The sequence below is a fragment of the Anolis carolinensis genome, chromosome 2 (genome assembly GCF_035594765.1).
Source record: "Anolis carolinensis isolate JA03-04 chromosome 2, rAnoCar3.1.pri, whole genome shotgun sequence".
In the NCBI taxonomy this organism is placed as follows: Eukaryota; Metazoa; Chordata; class Lepidosauria; order Squamata; family Dactyloidae; genus Anolis; species Anolis carolinensis.
Genome location: NC_085842.1, coordinates 19,691,550 through 19,716,723, shown reverse-complemented (window position 1 = coordinate 19,716,723; position 25,174 = coordinate 19,691,550). Strand labels below are relative to the sequence as shown.

The 25,174-nt window shown below is 42.7% G+C and overlaps 2 protein-coding genes across 2 annotated transcripts in view; one reads left to right on the top strand and one right to left on the bottom strand.

The window, feature by feature from the left end:
* LOC100559755 (zinc finger protein with KRAB and SCAN domains 7) overlaps nt 1–7,204 on the top strand; it is a 53,101-nt gene extending 45,897 nt beyond the window's left edge. Inside the window, exon 10 of the mRNA XM_062969292.1 lies at nt 1,709–7,204. Within this exon, the coding sequence (XP_062825362.1) occupies nt 1,709–3,252 (1,544 nt within the window). The 3' untranslated portion in view covers nt 3,253–7,204. The remainder of the gene's footprint in view (nt 1–1,708) is intronic.
* Nucleotides 4,612–23,894, bottom strand: LOC100559954 (zinc finger protein 708). Its single transcript, XM_062973376.1, has 7 exons — nt 23,794–23,894; nt 20,626–21,080; nt 20,353–20,452; nt 18,998–19,077; nt 18,743–18,863; nt 17,792–17,971; nt 4,612–15,757 (listed from the first exon to the last, which is right to left on the bottom strand). The coding sequence occupies exons 2-7, from the start codon at nt 21,034–21,036 to the stop codon at nt 14,472–14,474; spliced, it is 2,178 nt and encodes a 725-aa protein (XP_062829446.1). The 5' UTR covers nt 21,037–21,080; nt 23,794–23,894; the 3' UTR covers nt 4,612–14,471.
* Between the last annotated feature and the right edge of the window lie 1,280 nt (nt 23,895–25,174).

Sequence of the window (25,174 nt, the reverse complement as noted above, 5' to 3'; positions counted from 1 at the left end):
AATAATAATAATAATAATTTTATTTTTATACCCCGCCCCATCTCCCCAAAGGGACTCGGGGCGGCTTACATGGGGCCAAGCCCAGGATAAACAAACAATGTAAAAACACAACAATAAAACAAATCAATCAACAATAGAATAGATCATAAAAACTAATAAGATCACATAAAATAGACATACTTTAGTAAAATCCAGGGTTGGCTTCTAAAAGGAACTGGGCCAAAAAAAAAAGTGTCAGTAGTATCAGAAGAAGGGGCTGAATCTCTCTCCGTAGGAAAAGCATGCCTTGCTCAAGAGCACAGTGGGTGAGGTGAGGTTCAGATGGGGCACCTTTGGGTGGGGGGTGAGGGGGTCTCCTCTAGAGGTCCCCCTCAGCTCTGCTTTGCCTCCTCCAATAGCCACTGTGTCTCCATCCAAGCACTATTAAAGTGACTGATTGGATTGTTTAAGTTCAAGCGGGAAAGTAAAGTCACAGGCTACTAGGCATAAACAAACTTCGGCCCTTCAGGTGTTTTGTTCCAGAAGCATTCTTTCCTGACGTTTTGCTTGCATCTATAGCAGGCATCCTCAGAGGTTGTGAGTTCTGTTGGAAACTAAGCAAGTGGGGTTTATATATCTGTGGAATGTTCAGAGTGGTAGAAAGAACTCTTGTCTGCGTGTGAATGTTTCCATTGTCCACCTTGATTAGCATTGAATAACTTTGCAGCTTCAAAGCCTGGCTGCTTTCTGCCTGAGGTAATCTTGTGTTGGAAGGTGTTAGCTGGCCCTGATTGTTTTCTGCTTGGAATTTCCCTGTCTTCTGAGTGTTGTTCTTTATTTACTGGCCTGATTTTAGAGGTTTTTATTAATACTAGTAGCCAGATTTTGTTCATTTTCATGGTTTTCTCCTTTCTGTTGAAATTGTCCAGTTTCAGTAACATCTCCCAACAAAGGATTCCCCCAGTCATTCAATGCCTTGCTGCAATGAAACACAATTAGACACATACACAGACAAAGGCAAAGGCTTCTCCTTTCATTTCCGGCTCTGGAGGCGGTGCTCATCTCTGGCTCTGGAGGAGGTGCTCTTCTCCATTTCCAAGTTGAGGAGCCTGCGTTGTCCACAAACAGCTCCTGGTTGTGTGACCAGCATGACGTCTTGGAGCATTTTTTTGCCTTTTCCCGCCAAAGCGGTACTTTGTGATATACATCTACTTACATTTGCATGTTTTTTAACTGGAGCTAGGGCTAACAGTGGGAGCTCACCCCTACCGCGAATTTGAACTGCCAACCTTCAGGTTAGCAGTTCAGCAGCACAAGGGTTTAACCCATTGCGTCACCATGGCCCTGCTTGATAACAAGTAAAATAACAAGTATTATTATTTATATCTCACTTTTTCCTTTCAAAAAAGGGACTCAACCTGGTGTACAGTAAAACCAATACCATACAGTTAAATAAGCCCAAAAATATACAAATATTGAAATAGGATTAAATATTAATGGTATAGTATTAAAAATAAATAGTTCAAGCCCTTAAAACCGATTTAAAAAACTATTCATGACTAAAACCACAGCAGCCTCTGATATAAACTTAGTTCAGCTCACTTTCAGGGAAAAAGTAGAAGTAGGGCCTGAGAAGAAATAAATGCTGAATGTGAACAAAGGACATGAATAAATTTGTCTTTGTGTGTCTTTTGTGCTCTGATCTGTTCTTTCTCTCCTTTCCTTCCAGCTGGTGATGGAAGATTGAGTGAAAATGAAGGGGAGACATGCAGGCTGCTCTCTGAAAGAGCCACGTACAAACAGACGGAGGAGAATGGAAGAAACGAGAAGAGTGGGGACAAAGCATTGGCACAGGGTGCGGAAAGCAGTGGAATTTCAGTCAAAGACAAAACAGGAGATGAAAAGGAATGTATTTATCTTCCATGTGGGAGAAGCATCAGTTGTAAAACAAGCCTTCATTGTCGTAAAGAAAGCAGTGAAGGGGAGATGTTATTCAAAGGCGGTGACTACGGAGAAATTGCCAGTGTTTGGAAGGGCTTGATTTCCCATCAGACGATGCCGATGGACCCGGTATCCTTCAAGTGCCTGGAGTGCGGAAAGAGCTTCAGTGAGAAGGCCCAGCTCACTTCTCACCAAGCGGTTCACACAGGGGAGAAACCCTTCCCGTGCTTGGAGTGTGGGAAAAGCTTCACTCAGAGGTCAATCCTCACTCGCCATCAAACTATTCACACAGGAGAGAAACCATTTGGTTGTTTGGAGTGTGGGAAGAGCTTTGGCCAGAAGGCGGATCTGACTCGTCATCAAGCAGTTCACACCGGGGTGAGACCATACAAATGTTTGGAGTGTGGGAAAAGCTTCAGCCAGAAGGCAGACCTCACTTGTCATCAGAGAATTCATACCGGGGAGAAACCGTTTAAATGCTTGGAGTGTGGGAAAAGCTTCAGCCAGAAGGCAAACCTTATTGGTCATAAAACAACTCACACAGGGGAAAAGCTTTTCAAATGCTTGGAGTGTGGGAAGAGCTTCAGCCGGAAGACCAACCTCACTTGCCACCAAGCCATTCATACCGGGGAGAAACCATTCCAATGCCTGGAGTGTGGAAAGAGCTTCAGCCAGAAGACCAACCTCCTTGGCCATCAGGCAACTCACACGGGGGAAAAGCTGTTCAAATGCATGGAGTGTGGGAAGAGCTTCAGCCGGAAGACGCACCTCACTTGCCACCAGAGAACGCACACGGGAGAGAAGCCGTTTGAATGCTTGGAGTGCGGACGGTGCTTCAGCCAGAAGTCCCTCCTCGTTCATCACGAAGCCACTCACACTGGGGAGAAGCCGTTCCATTGCTTGGAGTGTGGAAAACGCTTCAGCCAGAAGACAAAGCTCACCTACCATTTGAAAATGCACAGGGGAGAGAAACCGTTTAAATGCTCCGAATGTGACAAGAGCTTTGGTCAGAAGTCACTCCTTGTTCGCCATCAGGCTGTTCACACGGGGGAGAAGCCATTTAAATGCTCCGAGTGTGGGAAGAGCTTTAGTCAGAAGATCGATCTCACTCGCCACCAGATCATCCACACGGGGGAGAAACCCTTTCAGTGCTCCGAGTGCGGAAAGAGTTTCAGTTGGAGGAAAAGCCTCACTGCTCATCAAGCCGCGACAAACCACTGGAATGTCTCAGATGTGGAAATAGTGACAGTTGGGGATGATGCCATATTTGACACGAAAGAGTTTGTACACATGAACGTGGAAAGTCCGCCAATCATTGCACGCATCTTATGACATTCGCGGAAATTCACTCATAGTGCAAATCAAATATGCTGTTATCAGTGAGAGAAGCAACAATGTAAATATATTACATCCTCTTTTTTGACATCAAAGAACCCAGGCAGAAAGAAGAGTGGATAAGTACTTGTACTGAAAAATTGAGCTTCAGTGAGAGATGGATTTTCATTTATGGAATATTGATATGGGGTGACCTGACAAATGCTTGGCATGAGGAAATTTTGTCGTAATTTTATCGCCCCAAAGGAATCACACTTTTGAATGCATTGAGTATGGAAACAGCTATTTTTAAGAGAGAATATCATATTTTACATTAAAAACACATAGTAGTAGATAACAAAAAGGGGGGCCTTTGTAGAGGATACCCCTCATGAAGGCTTAGATGTCAAACTGATTTTTAACCAGAAACAAAGCGTAACTTGAGCCAGAGTGGTAGTTGGGATTTTAGTGTTGGACTAGGTTTCCTCAAGATCAGGATTAAATCTGCTTGGCCATGGAAAGCCACTGGGTGATTTTGGGCAAGTCACATTCTCTCAGCTTCAGAGGAAGGCAATGGCAAACCCGTTCTGAAGAAATCTTGCCAAGAAAACCCCATGATAGGGTCACCCTAAGTCAGAAATAACTCAGTGGCATATAGCAGGTAACATGAATTCGAAAGTAATAATTTTGAGTTTATTGGATTTGTTTTTAAGCATTCAAAGAAATTACTAATCAACTTCTTTCCTGACAATATAAGAAGGTGTTGTGGACATTTCAAGTTGAGTAACTGAATTGGCTAGACACAAAATCATGAATTTGGAGATTCAAAGGAGTAATAAATCTGTGAACGGGAAGACAAAGAAAGATAAATGTGAGTACCAATGATTTCTAGGTAACAGCTATACAAAAGACAGTTTGGCAATGTGGGATGGAATGGGAAAGTCTGAATTTGAATCCGCTCCTAAAGGTCAAATGCTCGTTTTGGTGAAGTCTTGTAAAATGAAATGTTTTGTATACAATTGTTATTTAGAGAGACTTTTGTCTTTGAGTAAGTACAATTTCATTATCAGTTTATGGTAGGCAGTGTGTGTGATATGCAAACAGAAAAAATCTCACATGCAGATTTACAGAAGTATTTACATATTTATCACTTACCTTTTAAGTAGTGATTTTGATTTCTTTTGTGTAAGGTATGAGCACAAGTAATCTTATCTAACCTGATAGCTGTGTGTTTAAGATTTAAGACTCTTGCATTAGTCACATTATGGGTGGGAAGAGTGTGAGGAGAAAGATTTGGTGTCACAGAGATGTCCAGAAATATACTCATCTTTCTGGGAGAAACAAGTAGCTCTGAAACATTGTTTTGTTGTTTTTTGGTTGGTTGGTTGGTTGGTTGGTTGGGGTTTTTTGCCTCTGCAAATGGAGGGTGATTATCAGGCAATTTGGAACGGTTTGATACATCTTCCTCAACGGCAAAATAGTATTGTTCCTGGAGGAAATTTTGTGAAATTACCTCCAGGCTGTTGTTAGTTTATTGTTACTAGATCAGTGGGACTCAACCTGTAGGTCCCTAGGTGTTTTGGCTTTCAACTCCCAGAAATCCTAACAGCTGGTAAACTGGCTGGGGTTTCTGGGAGTTGTAGGCCAAAACACTTAGGAATCCACAAGTTGAGAACCACTTGTCTAGATCAATAGGGCTTTCTGACTCCCAGTGGCTTAGAAGCAGTATCACAGAAGGTTCATTTCCCCCCAGCTTTTCAGTTTGGCAGTTGACATGGAAAAGATAATTGCAAATATTTTTGAAACTCTTTTGGGACTCATAGTTTCCACATGTGTGTGTGTGTGTTTGTGTACAGATGTGGATACAAAACAGCAAACCTACCTGAAGTCAAAACATTTGGCTCTGGGGCTCTGGACTTTAGTGCCCTGGTTTCCATTCTACCCCTTTTTTGCAAATAGGTCTTTCTCAACAACAAAAATGGGTGTGTAGAAAGTGGCTGAAACCAAGGGGCAAATTTTCCCATTCTTCGGGTAACAGTATTATAGGATGCCTGCCAAGCAGATCAACGCAGGCAGAGGGACCAGGGGGCTGCCAAATAGGAGCTGCGCTGCCCAGTGAAATGTTCCTTTATTCCCTAAATTTCTCATGATGATGCAGGTAGTTTCAGTTGATTAGAAATATAGTTTGGGCATCTAAAGGGAAGGATCATGGCAACTTGAGGAGAGCAGTTAAAGGTACAAAGAGCCTTTCCCCTTCACAATTCAGAGGAATTACATTTATGCCTTGAGCAAACAAGGAAGGACAGCCAGGTTTGATGGACTGTACTATGTAACAAAATTTGAAAAAAAATCTGTTCCTGGTTTGAAAGTGTTATTTCCTGTTTGAGTGGCCCTTACTTTAAAAGTAGTTATTATATAATAAGTTGAGTGGCCCTTACTTTGAAAGTAGTTGTTATACTCCAGGAACTTTGTTTTTGTGGCTGCCACAAACCATGTTGAATTGGTTGAGATTCTATGAGAGTGACTCTGTGAGCTATTAATTGAAAAACTATAGCAAAATGTGCTGCAGAATGTCCCTCCTGCAAAAACAAAGTTTTTACATTTTAATCTTTTCCATGTTTTTATGATAGAACTAATTAGGAAATGACATTTATAACCCAGGAACAAAAACCGTATTCCATTGTGTTACAGAGTTGAAATACTTCATCTTCAATTGACCTTGTGGTGATTGATTCTGAGTCTTGTATGGTGCTTGGCCAGTCTGGTCTGCTCCCCAAGAAACACAGACTAGCTGATCAAAGGAAGGGACTTTAGAGGTTATCCATTAAACTTAGGGGAGTGGGGGTTTGGACAATGTAGTGTCAAGAAGGGAATAAAACATCTGCAATGCCAAATGAGGATATACAAGTTTGCAAGGAAGATGTACCTGGTATGTGTATACCATAACTGTGCTAGCCAAGAAGTATGAGGATGAAAAACGTGGCAGTTAAGAAAAGTGTTGTTTTGTGGTTTGGATTCTTCCCCCTATAAGTAGACCTACTGGATGCACATCTCATGCAGTCTTTGCAAGCCAAGCTTTCTTGTTTTGCCTATTACAGTTTCCAGAGAATGAACTGTTAGCATAGTTTTGGGATTTTGTGGGAATTGTAGTCCAATTGCCTGAGATATGGATTCTAAAGAGCTGCAGGCTCACCACAATCACCCTTTTTCAAGGCTAGATTTTTGTGTGTGTCAGGAGCGACTTGAGAAATAGCAAGTGGCTTCTGGTGTGAGAGAATTGCCTGTCTACAAGGATGTTGCCTAGGGGACGCTCGGATGTTTAGATATATTTACCATCCTTGTAAGAGACTTCTCCCATATCCCTGCATGGAGCTGGAGCTGATAGAGGGAGCTCATCCGTGCTCTCCCCGGGTTGGATTTGAAAAGGCAACCTTCGGGTCAGCAACCCAGTCTCCAAGTCAGCAGTCCTGCCAGCACAAGGGTTTAACCCACTGTGCCACCTGGGGCTCCTAAGGCTAGATTGTATGTGATTTGATTGGGGTCAATTGTTGTAAGCTCTGCTGAAGGAAAGTTGTCACATCTGTCCTCCTCTTTCCCAATCACTTCCCAAATCTTCCACTCAGACTTTTAAAAATTGAATGTTATAAATTGTACAGAAGGGTTTATAAAATGTGCAAAGAATTTTACAGTCTTCACTAGCAATTAAATCACAAGAGGAAGGGAAAGGAATAAAGGAGGGAGGGAGGGCACATACATAACTGCACCATTCTTATTGAGATTGATTTGTATCAGTTCCATTAATGGACAAAAAAATCGATATTGGTTGTTACAAGGTCCATAATTGTATGAAGTTAAACCAAGTTAATCCAAAACATCTCTAACAGTGATGGATGAGTCTTTATTAGCCGTCTTTATTAGCAAAGATCATGAGTTGATGCAATATCTTAATAAAATTGCTATTATTACTGTCTCTGTTTGTTTTCTCTCTCTTTTGGCAAGTTAGTGTCTCACTTAAGGCCAGGTTCCAGATTGTAATTGTCATTGAATGACTGCTCCAGCCAATTGCCTCCCTGCCTAGATCTCCAAAAGTCTTAATTTTGCATTGTTATCACAGAATGAAGAAAACAGTAACAGCAGATACATGGAAATCCATGGATTGACTAGTTGTCTCAGAGATGAAAACTAACATCTGATCCCAGAATGATCCTAAATTAAGTTGCTTCTATGCCAGGAGCTGTTTGCATCTATGTTCTATATCAGGCATGGGCCAACTTGGGCCCTCCAGGTGTTTTGGACTTCAACTCCCACTATTCCTAACAGCCTCAGGCCCCTTCCTTTTCCCCCTCAACCATAAAATGTCATTATAGATCTCGTAGAGCCTTCTCTGGATTTTTGCCACCTGAGTGAAATGAGGACATACTTCTTAAACCAGTTTATGTTTACATGGCATTCATTCAAATATATTAGGGAAACTGGTCGATGAAAACCTCTACCGTATAAACATAAACTGGCTCCAGAAATATCATGCCTTCCATTTGCTCAGATGGTACAATCCCAGGAAGGCTCTGCTTGATCTATGACATTTGAGAAAGCATGTGTTGCCCATGTACATATAAACCTAAGCGTTATATTTCTGATATCTGTAAATCGATAGGACCAGGTACTGGATAATCGTAACAGCTTTCACCTGCTCCTCTGCCTCAACAAAGGGTTATCAGGAGTATACTACAAAGATGCAGCATTTCTATATCAGCTGCCATTTCCTTGGGAGAGTTGCTACCTGTTCCCTGAGAAAGATGGCAAATAGAGGACCTTGCAAATAGAGGACCAAGCCTCCAGGTGCCGGATCATCAGGACAGTTCACACTTGCTCCACTTCTTCCACAAGGCTATAAAGCACTTTTCCCCTAATGCTGGTCTTCCAGCTGTTTCGGGCTTCAGCTTCCAGAGTTGGCTAAAGTAACAAGACTTCTGGGAGTTGCAGTCCTGGAGAACTAGGGTTTGGGAATCACTAAAAAGAATTGCATAGGTAGCTCCTTTGGGGATGGTGCAAGCGCAAGACCCAATAATTCTGCTTGATAATGCACAGAGAGCACTCTTTATTTTTACTGCAACTGGTAGGCAAATGTATTTTTACTCTATTTTTAACTGTACACTGCCATATTTATTTATTTACAGTATTTATATTCCGCCCTTCTCACCCCGAAGGGGACTCGGGGCAGATCACATTACATACATATAGGGCAAACATTCAATGCCCATATACACATAGAACCGAGACAGATGCAGAGGCAATTTAACCTTCTCCTGAGGGGATGTTCAATTCTGGCCATGGGGGAGCAGCTGCTTCATCATCCACTGTGACGGCACTTCCCCATTCCAATGTCATAAATTAATTTGCCTCCCCACTTTATAAGTGGTACCTTATTTCCTACTTGATAGATGCAACTATCTTTTGGGTTGCTAGGTCAGCAACGAGCAGGGGCTATTTTTTTTTTTAAATTGACGGGTGCTCACCCCGCCACGGGCTGGCTTCAAACTCATGACCTCATGGTCAGAGTGATTTATTGCAGCAGGCTGCTCACCAGCCTGCGCCACAGCCCGGCCCCAGTAAGTCAATACTTGGTTTCTTTTAATCATGTCTCATCTATCTGATTAAATCCAATGCAGCATTATGACCAACAGCACATAATCTAAAGACATTGAACAGTGAATGATGCCAAGGGCCTTTTTTTGTTACAAAACTGTCATTTCATCTGAATGAGCAAAACCATGGATAAAGCAAAACCATATGTCCTATCAGCCTCATGTTATGGGACTGACATGCCTGTGAGCAGTGGAAGCACCATCCGAAAGACTGGACAACCCCCACGGTGGCTATGAGGCATCACAGAAGTGCGAGTAGGGTTCTACTAATGGACCTATTTGACCGGGAACCACATCCATTTGCATTGTTATAGTCCTCCTTGTTTGTCTGTTTTTAAATGTTTATAGAAATTGGGGTGGCAATATGGGTTGTACAGGGTGGGGGGAGATGTAGTATTGGCAGAGTCACATCCCCTTATCAAAGAAGGTGTTCAATAGCTATCTCACATTCCAGTCACTCTGCAATCTTGGGAACTTGGAGAGTGAGCCAAACCACCCACAAAACATCACCTTGCTCTTACCTGCCAGGTCAGTGAAAAATAAAGTATGTATCTATGATCTCAAAGATGAGAGGGTGACTGAGCATGCTTCACTGGAACTTGGCTGAGGGATGATAGTGGCCCACCATGGGCTCAGGCTCTCTCAGCAGGCAAGGGAAAGTGGATGGGGTGCTTGGGTACCTATGGTCTGTAAAGACCATCTAAACCTGACCAGATAACCTAACGGGGAGCTGAATCACATTCAGTGTGTATAACAGTCTGGAAAACAGGGATACCGGTAGTGTAATGCTCACCCTGCTGACGTTCCCCTCAAAGGAAGGAGAAAGCAAACCCCCTCTGAGCAAATCTTGCCAGGAAACCCCCTGTGGTATATACATAATGGGGTTGCTGTAAGTGCAAAATGACTTGGAGTCAACCAACAAGACAAATTCCAGACAAAAATGGTAGCGGCTGGTGGGGACGAGGGACAGGGCCTTCTCGGTGGTGGCTCCCCGGCTGTGGAACACCCTCCCCAGAGAAATACGGCAAGCCCCAACCCTTTTGAGTTTTAGAAAAGCCCTGAAAACATGGCTATGTGCCCAGGATTTCGAAGATTAAATGATAAAGACTACCCGGACTGATTTACGGCTACAGCACGAGGATTTTGGAGAAATGGATTTTTAATCATAGGTTTTATATTTTTATATTGTTTTAATTGTTTTATTGGATTTTCATTGCTGTTTTAATTATGTGTAGGCATTGAATTGTTGCCAATTTTGTACGCCGCCCTGAGTCCTTTCGGGTGAGAAGGGCGGGATATAAATGTTTGAAATAAATAAATAAAATAGTGAGGGGAGCTACGGTTGTAAAGAGATAAGGAATTAGTTATTTTAAAGAATTCAGACTTGAAGGCAAACAACACAACAATTCCAATAATGTTGAAAGAATATATTTCTGCTCTCTCTCTCTCTCTCTCTCTCTCTATATATATATATATATATATATATCTCAACCTTTAACGGCATTATCTTTGCACACACTAAACAATTCCAGGTTGAATATGTTAGAAGGAAAATAAAAATAAACATATATAGTATTAATCTTGATGTGAACAAATTATATATCACCAAGTGAGCATCAGTATGTTTTTATGTTTATTCTATATCAGGATCGTCGTAAAGGGAACCATGTGAGCTGCATCTGATTCTCAGGACGACTGGTGGGACTTATGGGACACTAACCAACCCCTGAAGGTTGGTCTATCTCCCTGTTTTTACTGACAACATAAGACTGTAAAATGTTGCATCAAGTGTGATACCCCCAAGAACTGCAATAGCCCTCTCCTTCCAATGACTCCAAAGGAGACTGGAATGACACTTCCTTTTGCCCCAAATGGCAGAGTTGTAGAAGTTATTCCTTAGGCTTCTATCCCTTCTTTATGAATGACTGCTAATCTATTATAGAATCCACAGCAACCTCACAATGATCCACCTTTGTTTACTTCTCAACTTGCTAACTTGCTTTGCATTCTCCAAGTCAGCTCCCAATTGGCTTCTATACTTCGAGCCATGGATCCCCTTGGGAGAGTACCCTTTCTAGCAAATCAGGTATGCCTCCTACCTGAAGCCTTTCCCACACTCTAAGGCTCACACAGCTGAATAAAATCCCACAATATCTGCTTTGACCTGGGCTATCTGAGTCCACACTGCTGTATATTCTGCCTTGATATCCTGGGTTATATTGGCTATGTGGAAGGGCCCTAAGACAAGCACGAGCAAACTTCAGCAAACTTTGGACTTCAATTCCCACAATTGATTTCTGGCCCCTTCCCCAGAAGCCTGACCAAATAGGATCATTGTTTATTTATTTATACAGTATCAACTATCTGGCTCACAGCTTATTTATTTATACAGTGCCCTCTGGCTCACAACTGGGAGAAAAGGTGGGGAAGGGGAGCCTTTTTGGAACCACTGCCTAATTTCCAGGGGAAGGGAAGGGGCGATCTGCACATGCCCAGAGGCATTCTGACGGACACTCTTTCTCCCCCTGCATTTCATGCCTTCCTCCTCTGTTATTACCTTATTACTCGCTTGCCCAGTGTTGTTTTGGTCCCCAGTAAACTGGGTGTATTTATATGCATGTATCTACATACAGTACATTATCTTGCTTTTTTCTCTTGAGACACTGAGCAGCTCACATTAAAAAACATTACAATTTAAAATCCACAACACAGAAATACTAAAAAAACAAAATAATAAACCAGATAGTTAAAATCCATTAAAAACCCTTAAAAACTGTTAAAATAAGCCAATACTCTGGGTTTGCTCTTAAGAATTTTCTTCTTATATATTTACACCCACGCATATACATTTCATAATAATAATAATATCAAACAACTTTTCAGAATTTAAAACACTTTTAAAGACCTCTCTTCTGGCAGATCTAATCAATTGATCTTAACTTCGGAATTTAAACCTGCATTTTATTAGTATAAATGATTTGAAGGTATTTTAATCTTATGCAGGTCTTTCAGAATACCGTATATACTCGAGTATAAACTGACCTGAATATGAGCCGAGGCACTTAATTTTACCACAAAAAACTGGGAAAACATATTGACTCGAGTACAAGCAAAGGGTGGGAAATGCTGCAGCTACTGGTAAATTTCAAAATAAAAATAGATACCAATAAAATTACATTAAAATAAATTTACATTAATTGAGTCTATATTCATATATATCTATCTAGACATCTCTCTACATATAATTATATCTATATGCTTCTGCTCAGTCGTTTTGTCATCTCCGACTCTTCGTGACCTCATGGACCAGTCCACGCCAGAGCTCCCTGTTGGCTGTCACCGTCCCCAGTTCCTTCAAGGTCAAGCCACTCACTTCAAGGATACCGTCCATCCATCTCGCCCTTGGTTGGCCTCTCTTCCTTTTTCCTTCCATTTTCCCCAGCATCGTGATCTTTTCCAAGCTTTCCTGTCTCCTCATGATGTGGCCAAATGACTTCATCTTTGCCTTTAATATCCTTCCCTCCAGTGAGCAGCCGGGGATTATTTCCTGGAGGATGGACTGGTTGGATCTTCTTGCGGTCCAAGGCACTCTCAGGATTTTCCTCCAGCACCAGAGTTCAAAAGCGTCTCTCTTCCTTCACTCAGCCTTCCTTATGGTCCAGCTCTCGCATCCATAGGTTGCTATGGGGAATACCATTGCTTTCACTATGTGGACCTTCGTTGCCAGTGTGATGTCTCTGCTCTTCACTATTTTGTCAAGGTTGGCCATTACTCTCCTCCCAAGAAGTAAACGTCTTCTGATTTCCTGGCTACAGTCTGCATCTGCAGAAATCTTCGCACCTAGAAATATAAAGTCTGTCACTGCCTCCACGTTTTCTCCCTCTATTTGCCAGTTATCAATAGGTGTAGTTGCCAATAGGTGTAGTTGGTTTTCTTGACGTTTAACTGCAACCCAGCTTTTGCACTTCCTTCTTTCACCTTGGTGATAAGGCTTCTCAGCTCCTCCTCACTTTCGGCCATCAGAGTGGTATCATCTGCATATCTAAGGTTGTTAATGTTTCTTCCAGCAATTTTAACTGCAGCCTTGGATTCATCGAGCCCCGCATGTCGCATGATGTGTTCTGCGTACAAGTAGAATAGGGAGGGTGAAAAGTATGCAGCCCTGCCGCACTCGTTTCCCAATCTTGAACCAGTCTGTTGTTCCGTGATCTATTCTTAACTGTGGCTGCTTGGTCTTTATACAGATTCCTCAGGAGACAGACAAGGTGACTTGGTATCCCCATACCACCAAGAACATGCCATAGTTTATTATGATCCACACAGTCGAAGGCTTTAGAATAGTCAATAAAGCAGAAGTAGATGTTTTTCTGAAACTCCCTGGCTTCCTCCATTATCCAGCAGATATTGGCAATTTGGTCTCTGGTTCCTCTGCCTTTTCTGAACCCAGCTTGGACATCTGGCAACTCTCACTCCATGTATTGCTGGAGTCTGCCTTGCAGGATCGTGAGCATTATCTTACTGGCATGGGAAATAAGTGCCACTGTACGGAAGTTTGAGCATTCTTTAGCATTTCCCTTTTTTGGTATGGGCATATAAATTGATTTTTTCCAATCTGATGGCCAATCTTGTGTTTTCCACATCTATATAGGATTTGCAAAAACTTGCAAACATGTGAGGGGAAAATTCATATATAAAATTATTTATATATACACATATACAGATATATGGGTACCTCTATATGTTTATCAATATATCTATATATAGGATTTTCAGACTTGCAAACATGTGATGGGAAAATTCATATATAAAAACAATACATACATATAGATACAGATATACATGGACATCTCTAGATATCTATATGTATATCGGATTTGCAAAGACCTGCAAATATGGAAAATTCATATATAAAATTAATGTATATAGATAGATACAGATATATAGGTACATAGGGATTGCAAAGGCTTGCAGAGGAAAATGCCTATATATCTGTAGGAAAGATTAACAAATATTTCAGGGGGAAATGCTTTTATAAGATTAATTGCTATGTATTAAAAGGTAAAGGTTTTCCTCTGACATTAAGTCTAGTCGTATCCAACTCTGGAGGTTGGTGCTCATCTCCATTTCTAAGCCAAAGAGCCGACATTGTCTGTAGACACCTCCAAGATCATGTGGCCAGCGGCATGACTGCATGGAGTGTCGTTATCTTCGAGTATATATGGTATGTGTTTTAATGGTCTTATGTTTCTATCTATATATTTTAACAGTGTTGTACCCTGCCTCAAGCCTTGAAGGGAGGCAGTATTATATTATTAGTAGTATCATTATTTACAGTGGACTCTGCTGCAAAGGCTTCAGCTGTACTTCATTAGCAAGCCTTACAAATGCTGATTTTGCTTCAGTTATCTTTTCAGTTTCAGAAACACCTCTCTTCGCATTTTGATTCTAAAAAACTAAACTCAATTGAAATTTTAAAATGTCAGTAATCTGCCATTTAAAATGTTCCAGAAGGATTTTTTTCAGAGTTGGAAGAGACTCCCCCGGGGCTCTCGAATCCAACCCTTCGGCCATGCATGTTTGGAAAGCCCTGATTTAACGAGTTCCTCCTGTGTGAATTTTTTGATGACAACTGAGGACATCCTTCCGAGTGAAGCCCTTTCCACACTCTGGGCATTCATATGGTCTCTCTCCTGTGTGGGCTCTTTCATGGCGAATGAGGTGTGTCTTCTGACTGAATTTCTTTCCACACTCCAAGCACTGAAATGGTTTCAGTCCTGTGTGAACACTTTGATGACAGGTCAGGTGTGTCTTCTGGTTGAAGCTCTTTCCGCATTCCAGGCAGGTATATGGCCTCTCGCCTTTGTGAAGCTTTTTATGACGGGTGAGGTCTGTCTTCCAGCTGAAGTTCTTCCCACACTCCAAACACTGGAATGGTTTCTCCTTTGTGTGGGTTACTTGATGACGAGCGAGGCGTGCCTTCTGCTTGAAGTTTTTTCCACATCCCGAGCATTTACAAGATTTCTCTCTTGTATGAGCTCTCTGATGAGAAGTGAAATTGACTTTCCAAGTAAAGCTCTTTCCACACTCCAAGCATTGAAAGGGTTTCTTTCCAGTATGGATGACTTGATGACGAGTAAGGTGTGCCTTCTGCCTGAAGCTCTTTCCACACTTCAAGCACTTGAAGGTTTTCTCCACTTGATGCTGACGGAGGCGTGCCTTCCAACTGAGGATCTCCCCGCATTCGGAGCATTTAAATGATCTCTTCCCTTTATGGGACTCTTGGTGACTATTCAGGCTCCACTTCCACAGGAAGCTCTTTCCACACTCCAAGCACGTGAACCGTTTATTCCCTAAGTGAGTTTTTTGATGAAAGGTAAGGAGCAGCTTCTGAGGGAAACTCTTTCCACACTCCAAGCACTGAAAGGGTTTCTCTCCTGTGTGAGTTGCTTGATGGCAAGTCAGCAGCCTCTCCTTAGCAAAGCTCTTTCCACAATATGAGCATTCAAATGGCTTGGGGCTCTTCTGATTTACTGGGTGGGAAATGCGGCCCTTGCTAACTCTGGGGCTTCTTCGACACTCTCCATCTTTTGAAGACATTTCTCCTGTGTCAGTTTCCTCATGAGAATCAAGATTTTGTTTACAGTTGAAGCATTTTTCACACAGTAGTTGGATATTTCGATTCTTTGCCTTTCTTTTTGTATTTTTTTCAGAGGGTGGGATTTCACTGGACTCCGCACCCTTAGGAGCTGATGTCTTCTTCCTCTTCTTCCCAGGTGCATTAGGGCTTCTTTCTTTCAGTTTCACCTGCTTACATTTAACACTTTTTAATAATTCCCTATTTGGTTCCTCTCTGTTCTCTTCCGATTGCTCTTCTTGACCTACAAAGCACAAACAGAACTGGTCAGACCCCCAGAAAGAAAGGGAGCCTGGGCTCAGAGGATTAGCACAATTGCTTGGTTCACATCCACCCCATCCATTTTTGTGTCTTGGAGTCTTTCCTTTTATACTCTAAGCAGGACCTATCTGGATTTTTTCATAGCTTGGGATGTTATAGTACAGTGCTTCTCAACCTGTGAGTTGCAGCCCAGAAATGGACCATGAGAACGAAAATCCGGTCCACAAACTTCCTTCATTTTTATTTATTTAATTTTATTTCCACTCCTTTCCGCAGAGCTGACCATTGCATTGGATAGACCACACCAGCTCTAAAGATTAAATATGGTTTTCTGTGGGCGAGCAGATGCCGACTACTGGATGGCATATGTTCTGTATCAGAAACTAGATCTGATGTGGTCTATCCAATGCAATTTTCTGAATCAGCACCCCAAATAACCAAATTAACTGTAAAATTGACCAAAAACTGTTTTGCAACCCTTTTAGTACTAATGTTGGAGAGTGGTCCCTGGTCAAAGTGGGCCCTGGTTAAAAAAAAAAAGGTTGGGAATCACTGTTATAGGAGCATAGGCTGGCTCCTATAATAGCACAGCTGGTTAATCACCAGCTGCAATAAATTTTACCATTCAAAAGGGTGGCAGTTTGAAGCTGGGTCAGGGTGAGCACCTGACCTTCAGTCCAGCTCATTGCCCACCTAGCAGATCAAAAACAGCTGTGAGTAGATAAATTAGGTACTGCTTAAACAGGGAGGTATTTTATTGGGACCATAAAGGAAATATCAGAAAAATGCCGGTGATCAAAAGAAAGGAGGGAGTCTGTGAAGAGGCTCTTCGACATGGAGGATGGAGTGACAGCACGCCCTGTGGCTGGAATCGAGCACAATCTCCAGAATGCCAAAGATGGGAAATACATACACTGTATATCTCTCTCTCTCTATCTGTTGTCTGTCCTGTCTGTATAACAGCACTGAATGTTTGCCGAATATGTGTTCTGTGATCCACCCTGAATCCTCTTTGGAGTAAGAAGGGTGGAATATAAATGCTGTAAATAAATAAATAAATAATTTTTTTGGCAATAGCAGAAAACAAAACTGTTTCTAATCAATGTGTCCAAATACATGTAGCTCTAGAGATGTTTTTGGACTTCACTTCTGTTAGCTAAATGCAGGATAGCCAATGGTGAATGCATATGGGAGTTGAATTATATACATTTGTAACTGACAGCACAGGGGGAAAAAAAGAGAAGGGAGAAGTTTGTTATTTTGTTATATTGTATTTTTCCCGGGCATGGCCCCATGTAAGCCGCCCCGAGTCCCCATTGGGGAGATGGTGGCTGGGTATAAATAAAGTTTTATTATTATTATTATTATTATTAAGTGCTGTTTAATTCCACTCTGGATCTGAACATATTCAGCCAGGACTTATCGGCTATCCTGAAGGTCCCAAATAAACTACAGCTTGGGATTGGAGTCCCATTATGTCTGAACTCAAAACCAATACTTGTCAAAGCACTATACGGAAGGATATCTTGACAAGGTACTTTCAAACTTTGGGAGATTCCTTCCCTATAGGCAGGAGTGAATCAAAGCCCCATAGTTCACCCCTATTTTCAGTTAACTTCTCTTCAAAATAGTAATGCAACCATAAATATGCATGTGACACTGAAAACTGACTCATTCCAAAATTAGAAATTAAAAACTGACAGTTGTTTTTGTATAGCTTTGGGCAACTGGATGAGAGAGCCTGGACTCCACTTTCCTGCAGAAGTGAGCCACTGAAACTCATTTGCTCCATAGCGGAGGAGTGTCTCCTTTTGACATTTCCCCAGCCCTCTGACATGTCAATCTTTCATTCTTTATGGTAACTGAAGACAACCACCAAGGTAATTAGTGGAAGTCAAGCAGAAACTAGCCAAGGAATAAGAGCATGCTTTGTGTACAACTGAAGCTCCTTCCACTCAGTAGGCAAGCACATCTCTTTCTTTCCTTTCTAGGACTGAGATTCCATGGATCACCCCACCTTGAGAAGCAGATGTATCCTTTCTCTTCCCATCAGAAACAGATTTTCTTCCTTTTGGTTCATTCTCTTCACATTTGACTCTTTTGAACAGGTCCTCGCTTGGTCCCCCTTCTTCCTTCTCCAATTGCTCATCATGATCATCACCACCATCACCACCACCATCATCATCGTCATCACCATCTGCAACACAGATAGAACTGCTTAGAACCTCTTAGAACCTCAGAGGGAAATTGATCCTGGCTTCAAGAGTGTTAATTCCTTAGCTGCCATCCATTTGAGAGAGGGGACCTGAGTCTTTCCATGGCCTCTGTAGAGGAAAGAGGTCCACTGAGCCCCTTCTTTAGCTTTTTTCTGTAGAAACTACTTACAGAACCAGAGTTTTGTAGTCTGAAGAAGTTATGGTGGCTCCGGCTGATTTCCCCCTCTTCTCCACCTGATGCTTTTTTGTCCCTTGAGGTCTTTCCTTTTATACTCTTAAGGATATAGATGGGAACTATCTGGATTTATTCATACCTCGGGATGTAAGGGATCATTTTGGGCAATAGAGAGCAGAAACTTTTCTAATGAATGTGTATTTCCATAGACATTTTTGTTCTACATTTCTGTCAGCTTTATACAAGACAGCCAACGACGAATAATAATGGGAGTTTAGTCCAAATGATATGTATTTGTCAGGCTTTTTTCTGTGTCAGGAGCGACTTGAGAAACTGCAAGTCACTTCTGGTGTGAGAGAATCGGCTGTTTGCAAGGACGTTGCCCAGGGACACCCGGATCCTGTGGGAGGCTTCTCTTATGTCCCCGCATTGGGAGCTAGAGCTGACAGACAGGAATTGAACCAGCAACCTTTCAGTCAACAGTCCTGCCGGCACAACACAGTACAAAGAAAGAGAGAGGGGATCAAAATTTCATACAAGTGGGACATTTTGATGAATCACAAGGAAGAAGAATTACCCAGAGAAATCACAAGCCTGAAATTTTCTTCCATTGCTTCCCTGTGAAGCTCTTTTTGGTCTGGGTCCAGCAAAGGCAACTCCTCCTCTGTGAAATCCACAGCCAACTCATCACAGTCCACCTGAAGAAAGACGTGACATTCATGAGCACAAAGAGTCAAGCCCAACAGAACATTAAATGTATCTTGGAGCAGCCTGACCAGATTGCTCCAGGGAGGTCAGGGATAGTGAGAGCTCCAGGGATCTTTCTGCTTACCTGATCCACTGAAGCTCCATGAAGAGCACCAAAATCAGGAGATGGATTAACATGTGTCGACTGCATGTTTGTTCTTTCTTCTGTAAGAAACACAACAGGAGAAAGGAGGAAATTACAAACAATCCTCCATATTCCTAACTAGCCTATCCATACCCATCAAACACAACACAAAACCAAGGCAATTAACACATAAGCAGAGCCGGCCCTAGGTATTTTTGTAGGCGAACAGAATTTTGCCCCCCCCCAACCAATCACTGAAAAATAAAAGCGTTGGATAAGCGAAAATGTTGGATAATAAGAGGGATTAAGAAAAAGCCTATTAAACATCAAATTACATTAAGATTTTACAAATTAAGCACCAAAACGTCATGTTTTACAAGAAATCAACAGAAAAAGCAGTCTCGACTGCGCTCCCGTATGTTTTGCGCCCGAAGCGACCGCTTAATTCGCCTCATTGTTGGACCGGTCCTGCACATAAGTTAAATTTGGGGTTCAGTACTGCTCCAAGTTTGATCTAGGTACCAAATATATACATTTGGTGCTCATCTCCATTTCTAAGCCGAAGAGCCAGCGTTGTCCGTAGACACCTCCTAGGTCATGTGGCTGGCATGACTGCATGGAGCACTGTTACCCTCCTGCTGGAGCGGTACCTATTGATCTACTCACATCTGCATGTTTTCGAACTGCTAGGTTAGCAGAAGCTGGGGCTAACAATAGGAGCTCACCCTGCTCCCTGGATTCAAATCGCCGACCTTTTAGTCAGAAAGTTCTGCAGCTCACTGGTTTAACCCACTGCACCACTGTGGCCCCTACTACTATAAAATACATACACCAAAATGGATAAAAAGATCAAAATACAGCAGCAAAGGAATGCAAATCCAAAAATTCATGGTTCAAAGTTTACTGGGTAGGCTTGTTGGGACAGCTAATTTCGCAATTGGATCTCCTCCATCAGCACATTCCATAGTCACAGATAGCCTCATGAATAAGTCTTCTTTCCACTGGTGCATCAGTCCCAGAATAGCCAATCTGGTTGGATGGCTGATCCCCACTCAATGGCAGTTGATAGTGGGAGGGGCTCTCTACAGCTATGAGGGAAGACGCAATGGAGGTGCCAGGATGGATGGATGGCTGGCTGTCTCCCAGAAACAAAATACAACTAAGCCCTCAAAACTCCAAATGACGACTGGAGAGTCTCAATGAAAGAGGAATGATAACTGATGCTTCCAGGACTGAGGAGGAGAAGCTGATGGGAAGGAAAATAGAACGGGATGGTGGCAAAGCTGAGCACTAAGGTGCCACTCTGTATTCCCTGTTCATCTTATTGGAAGGCTCAGAGCCCCCTTCATTCTTACCCACTGAGGTGATGACTCTCTCTTTCTCTGGCATGGCTGAATTGGTCTCGGAAGAACTCTCTGTTGCAGTTGCATTGGCCAAATCTTCCACAAGTACATCCTGCAACAAAAGAAGCAGGAAAGAACACATTTAAAAAATAAATAAGAAGGCAGTGTCCAAATGAACCACCCACATGAACGAGTTCTACTAAATTTGGATAAACAGTGAAGACTTTTAAAACAGACAAAATAAATCTGCTCTGCTTTTTTAAATGATCAGGATGTAAAACTCACCTGCTGCTCATTCTCCTTTTCTTCTGCTTCGCTCAGGAGGAAGCCTTCAGCCAAAGCCACTGCCTGGCAACTGGTCTGTGCCCCGCACTCCCTCACCCAGCGCTCCATCTCCGCAGGAAGGATGGCCAGGAACTGCTCCAGCACCACCAGGTCCAGCATCTCCGCCTTGGTGTGCTGCTCTGGCTTCAGCCACTGGGAACAGAGGTGGTGGAGCTGGCTGCAAACCTTTCTGGGCCCTTCTGTCTCCTCGTAGCAGAACTGCCTGAAGGACCTCCGCAATCTTTCCAAATGGAGCACATCCTTTCCCGGGATCTTCTGTGCAGTTTTCCCTCTGAAGGTTCTCCTACGCTTAACCTGAACAGGAAGAGGGCCTTTACCCCGGCTGGGCCCAACATAATGTCGCTTTCCCATCTTCAGAGGTGGGTTCCAAGATTTTTCATTATTGTCTGATGCTCCTGCAAAGCAAACACTCAAGTAAGATTACTGGGGGTCGAGATAATGGTGTGTGTGTGTGGGGGGGGGGGGGGGGGAGCAAGCAAGATGTTTGGTAAGGGAGATGTACAGAATGCCTTTGTTGCTGCAATCAAATGGAAATAATCAAGAGGGTATTTTACCTCAGTCTCAACCATATGGAACCATAGAGTTGGAAGAGACCATATGGGCCATCTCGTCCAACTTTCTTCAATGCAGAACAATGCAGCATTATCGAAGTACCTCTGACAGCCTCTGTTTAAAGTCTTCAAGGAAGGAGCCTCCACCACACTCAGAGGCAGGGAGTTCCACTGCTGAACAGCTCTTATGATCTTATGATCTTATTGAACTCATGGCTCCAGATCCTATTCTCCAGGAAAGAAGAAAACAAGCCTGCTCCCTCTTCCTTATGGAATCCTTTCACATATTTATACATGGCTACCATGTCTCCTCCCAATCTTCTCTTCTGCAGGTTAAACATCACCAGCTCTTTAGGATGCTCCTCATAGGGATTCATGGTCTCCAGACCTTAGATAATTTTAGTTGCCCTCCTCTGGACACCTTCCTTCTTGTCAATATCTCTTTTGAACTGTGGTGCCCAGAATTAGACAAAGTGTGATTCCAGGTAAAGAGGTTTAACCAAAGTAGAATAGAGAGGCACCATGACTTCCTGGACATTATACTCCTTTTTGATGCAGCCAAAAATCCCATTGGCTTTTTAGCTGCTGCATCACACTGTTAGCTCATGTTCAACTGGCTGCCCACTCCAAGATCTCCAAGACCTTTTTCACTGGTACAATTATTGAGCCAGGCATCAACCATTCTGTATCTCTGCATTTCATTTTTTCTGTCTAAGTGAAATATCGTACATTTATCCTTGTTGAAATTCATTTTGATAGTTTTGGCTGATCAGCTCTTTAATCTGTTAGGGTCCTTTTGGATTCTGATCCTGTCCTCTAGAGGATTAGATCTCCCTCCTAATTTGGTGTCAACTGCAAACTTGATTATCATAAACTCCATAGACCCCTTGACAACTATGCTGCTATCCTGCACTTTATCTCTTGTCCCACTCCATCTTATCGTCTCGGCACTTTAACAAATAATATTGCTATTATGCACTTTGTCCTGACGCCCCATTTTATCACTTTGGTGGTAAAACTGAAATTGTTTTATAACTTTTTATCTTGTTTTATGGTCTTATCTGAATTTTGTATACTGCTGTTTGAATCGGTTTTGATTATTATAATTGTTTTGTTATTTTATTGCTTTGTTTTTACATTTTAACTTGTTTATACCTTATCTTTTCCTGGGCTTGGCCCCATATTAGCCGCCCTGAGTCCCTTTGGGGAGATTTTATTTTATTTTTTATTTACAGTATTTATATTCCGCCCTTCTCACCCCGAAGGAGACTCAGGGCGGATCACACTGTACACATATAAAGCAAACATTCAATGCTATATAACATAGAACAGAGATAGACACAGAGGCAATTTAAACCTTCCAGCTTCCAGCTTCCTGAGGGTATGCTTGATTCCGGCCACAGGGGGAGCAGCTGCTTCATCATCCACTGTGACGGCCCTTCCTCATTCCAATGGCAGCTGGATGATTTTTATGGTGTCGTAAATTAGCCTCCCCACATATAAGTGGTACCTAAATTTCCTACTTGATAGATGCAACTATCTTTCGGGTTGCTTAGGTCAACAACGAGCAGGGGCTATTTTTTATTTTATTTGTGGGGTGCTTACCCCAACACGGGCTGGCCTCGAAATCATGACCCCTTGGTCAGAGTGATTTATTGCTGCTGGCTGCTAACCAGCCGGCACCACAGCCCGGCCCCTATGGGTGGCGGGATACAAAAATAAATTATTATTATTATTACAGTAGAGTGTCACTTATCCAACACTTGCTTATCCAACGTTCTGGATTATCCAACGCATTTTTGTAGTCAATGTTTTCAAAACATTGTGATATTTTGGTGCTAAATTCTTAAATACAGTAATTACTGCGTATTGAACTACGTTTTCTGTCAATTTTTTTGTATAACATGATGTTTTGGTGCTTAATTTGTAAAATCATAACCTAATTTGATGTTTAATAGGCTTTTCCTTAATCCTTCCTTATTATCCAACATATTCACTTATCCAACGTTCTGCCGGCCCGTTTATGTTGGATAAGTGAGACTCTACTGTATTATCATTATCATGTCTTTTATCCTTTCATGTAAGCCGCCCCGGGTCCCTTCGGGGAGATGGAGGTGGGGTATAAAAATAAACTTAGTATTATTATTATTCATCTATGTCAGTTGTTCTCAACCTGGGATCCCCAGATGTTTTTGTCCTTCAACTCCCAGAAATCCTAACAGCTGGTAAGAGTAGTTTACATTTGACCAGATTGCTTGCTAGTAGGTCAGTCTCAGAAACAATTCCAACACTACTATTAAGAAGGCAAACAGAAAAAGGAACAAGAGGGTGAGCAACAACTGCCCAATACCACAACTTATAAGCCAGGCCTGGGCCAATTTGGGCCTCCCTCCAGGGGTTTTGGACTTCAACTCCCACAATTCCTAACAGCCTACCGGCTGTTAGGAATTGTGGGAGTTGAAGTCCAAAACCCCTGGAGGGAGGCCCAAGTTAGGCTAGGCCGCCATTAATGTATCAATGGATCCAACTCTAAAAAATAAAGGAAGGCCTCACTCACCTCCGTCAGCCAGCCCCGCCGGAAGTCTTACAACATCGTTTCTAGGAAGGTTGAATCACTTCCCTCACATCTTGCCGGAAGAGGCGGGACCGAGGTCCAGCCAGGAGGAAGGCGGGGTCACACTTCCGCCTCTGCTTGGCCCCGCCCCCTTCCTGACTTTCTCTCTCTTAAAGTCTGGAAAAGCCTACACTAGGCCTGGGCAAAGCTGGGCCCTCGAGGCGTTTTGGGCCTCAACGGCCACCATTCCTCACAGCCTCAGGCCCTTTCCTTTTCCCCCTCAGCCGCTTAAGCGGCTGAGGGGGAAAAGGAAAGCGCCTGAGGCTGTGAGGAATGGTGGCCGTTGAGGCCCAAAACGCCTCGAGGGCCCAGCTTTGCCCAGGCCTGGTTTAAACAATATAAACAACCAATGCTTCGGATGTTATGACAACTTATGAGATCGGACTGGAGGGTCCTCACAAATGGCTTGAAAGGAACCAACAGCACAATATTTCTACCTGAAAATAGAATGACATTTTGAGCGGAGCGACAGCTGTAAAGAGATAAAGAAGAGGCACCTGAAGACTAGCTATTGAAAAGAATTAAGACTTGGAAGAGAACTTGTGGGCCATCCAGTCCAACCCCATTCTGCTAAGAAGCAGGAAAATTGCATTCAAAGCACTCTTGAAAGATGGCCATCCTGCTTAAAAGCATCCAAAGAACGAGCCTCCACCACAGTCCGGGGCAGAGAGTTCCACTGCTGAACAGCTCTCACAGTGAAGTTCTTCCTAACGTTCAGGTGGAATCTCCTTTCCTGCAGTTTGAAGGTGTTGTTCTGCATCCTAGTCTCCATTCAGCCATCCAGCCTCTGCTTAAAAGACTCTAAAGAAGGAGCCTCCGTCAGACTCTGGTGCAGAGAGTTCCACTGCTGAACAGCCCTCACAGTGAAGTTCTTCCTAACCTTCAGGTGGAATCTCCTTTCCTGTAATTTGAAGACATTGTTCCGCATCCAAGTATCCAGGGCAGCAGAAAACAAGCTTACTCCCTCCCCCCCAATGACTTCCCCTCACATCTTGATACATGGCTTTCATCATGTCTCCTCTCTGCCTTCTCTTCTGCAGGCTAAACTTGGCCAGTTCTTTAAGCCACCCCTCATACGGCTTGTTCTCCAGACCCTTGATCATTTTAGCCACCCTCCTCTGGACACCTTCCAGCTTGTCAACATCTCCCTTCAATTGCGGTGCCCAGAATTGGACACAGTGTGATTCCAGGTGTGGTCTGACCAAGGCAGAATAGACGGGTAGCATAACTTCCCTGGATGTAGACTGGCTTTTTTTTTTTACTTGAGTGATAACCATAAGACAACAATTTCAATAATGTAGAAAGAAAATACTTTTTGCAAAAA

Excerpts from the sequence above, each read along its gene's own strand:
- LOC100559954 (XM_062973376.1), bottom strand. The coding sequence starts at position 21,036 with ATGGGAAAGCGACATTATGTTGGGCCCAGCCGGGGTAAAGGCCCTCTT. Across the intron at positions 19,078-20,352 it reads GAGAGTCATCACCTCAGTGG|AAGAAAGAACAAACATGCAG; the intron begins GTAAGAATGAAG and ends TGTTTCTTACAG. Across the intron at positions 15,758-17,791 it reads GGATACATCTGCTTCTCAAG|GTCAAGAAGAGCAATCGGAA; the intron begins GTGGGGTGATCC and ends TGTGCTTTGTAG.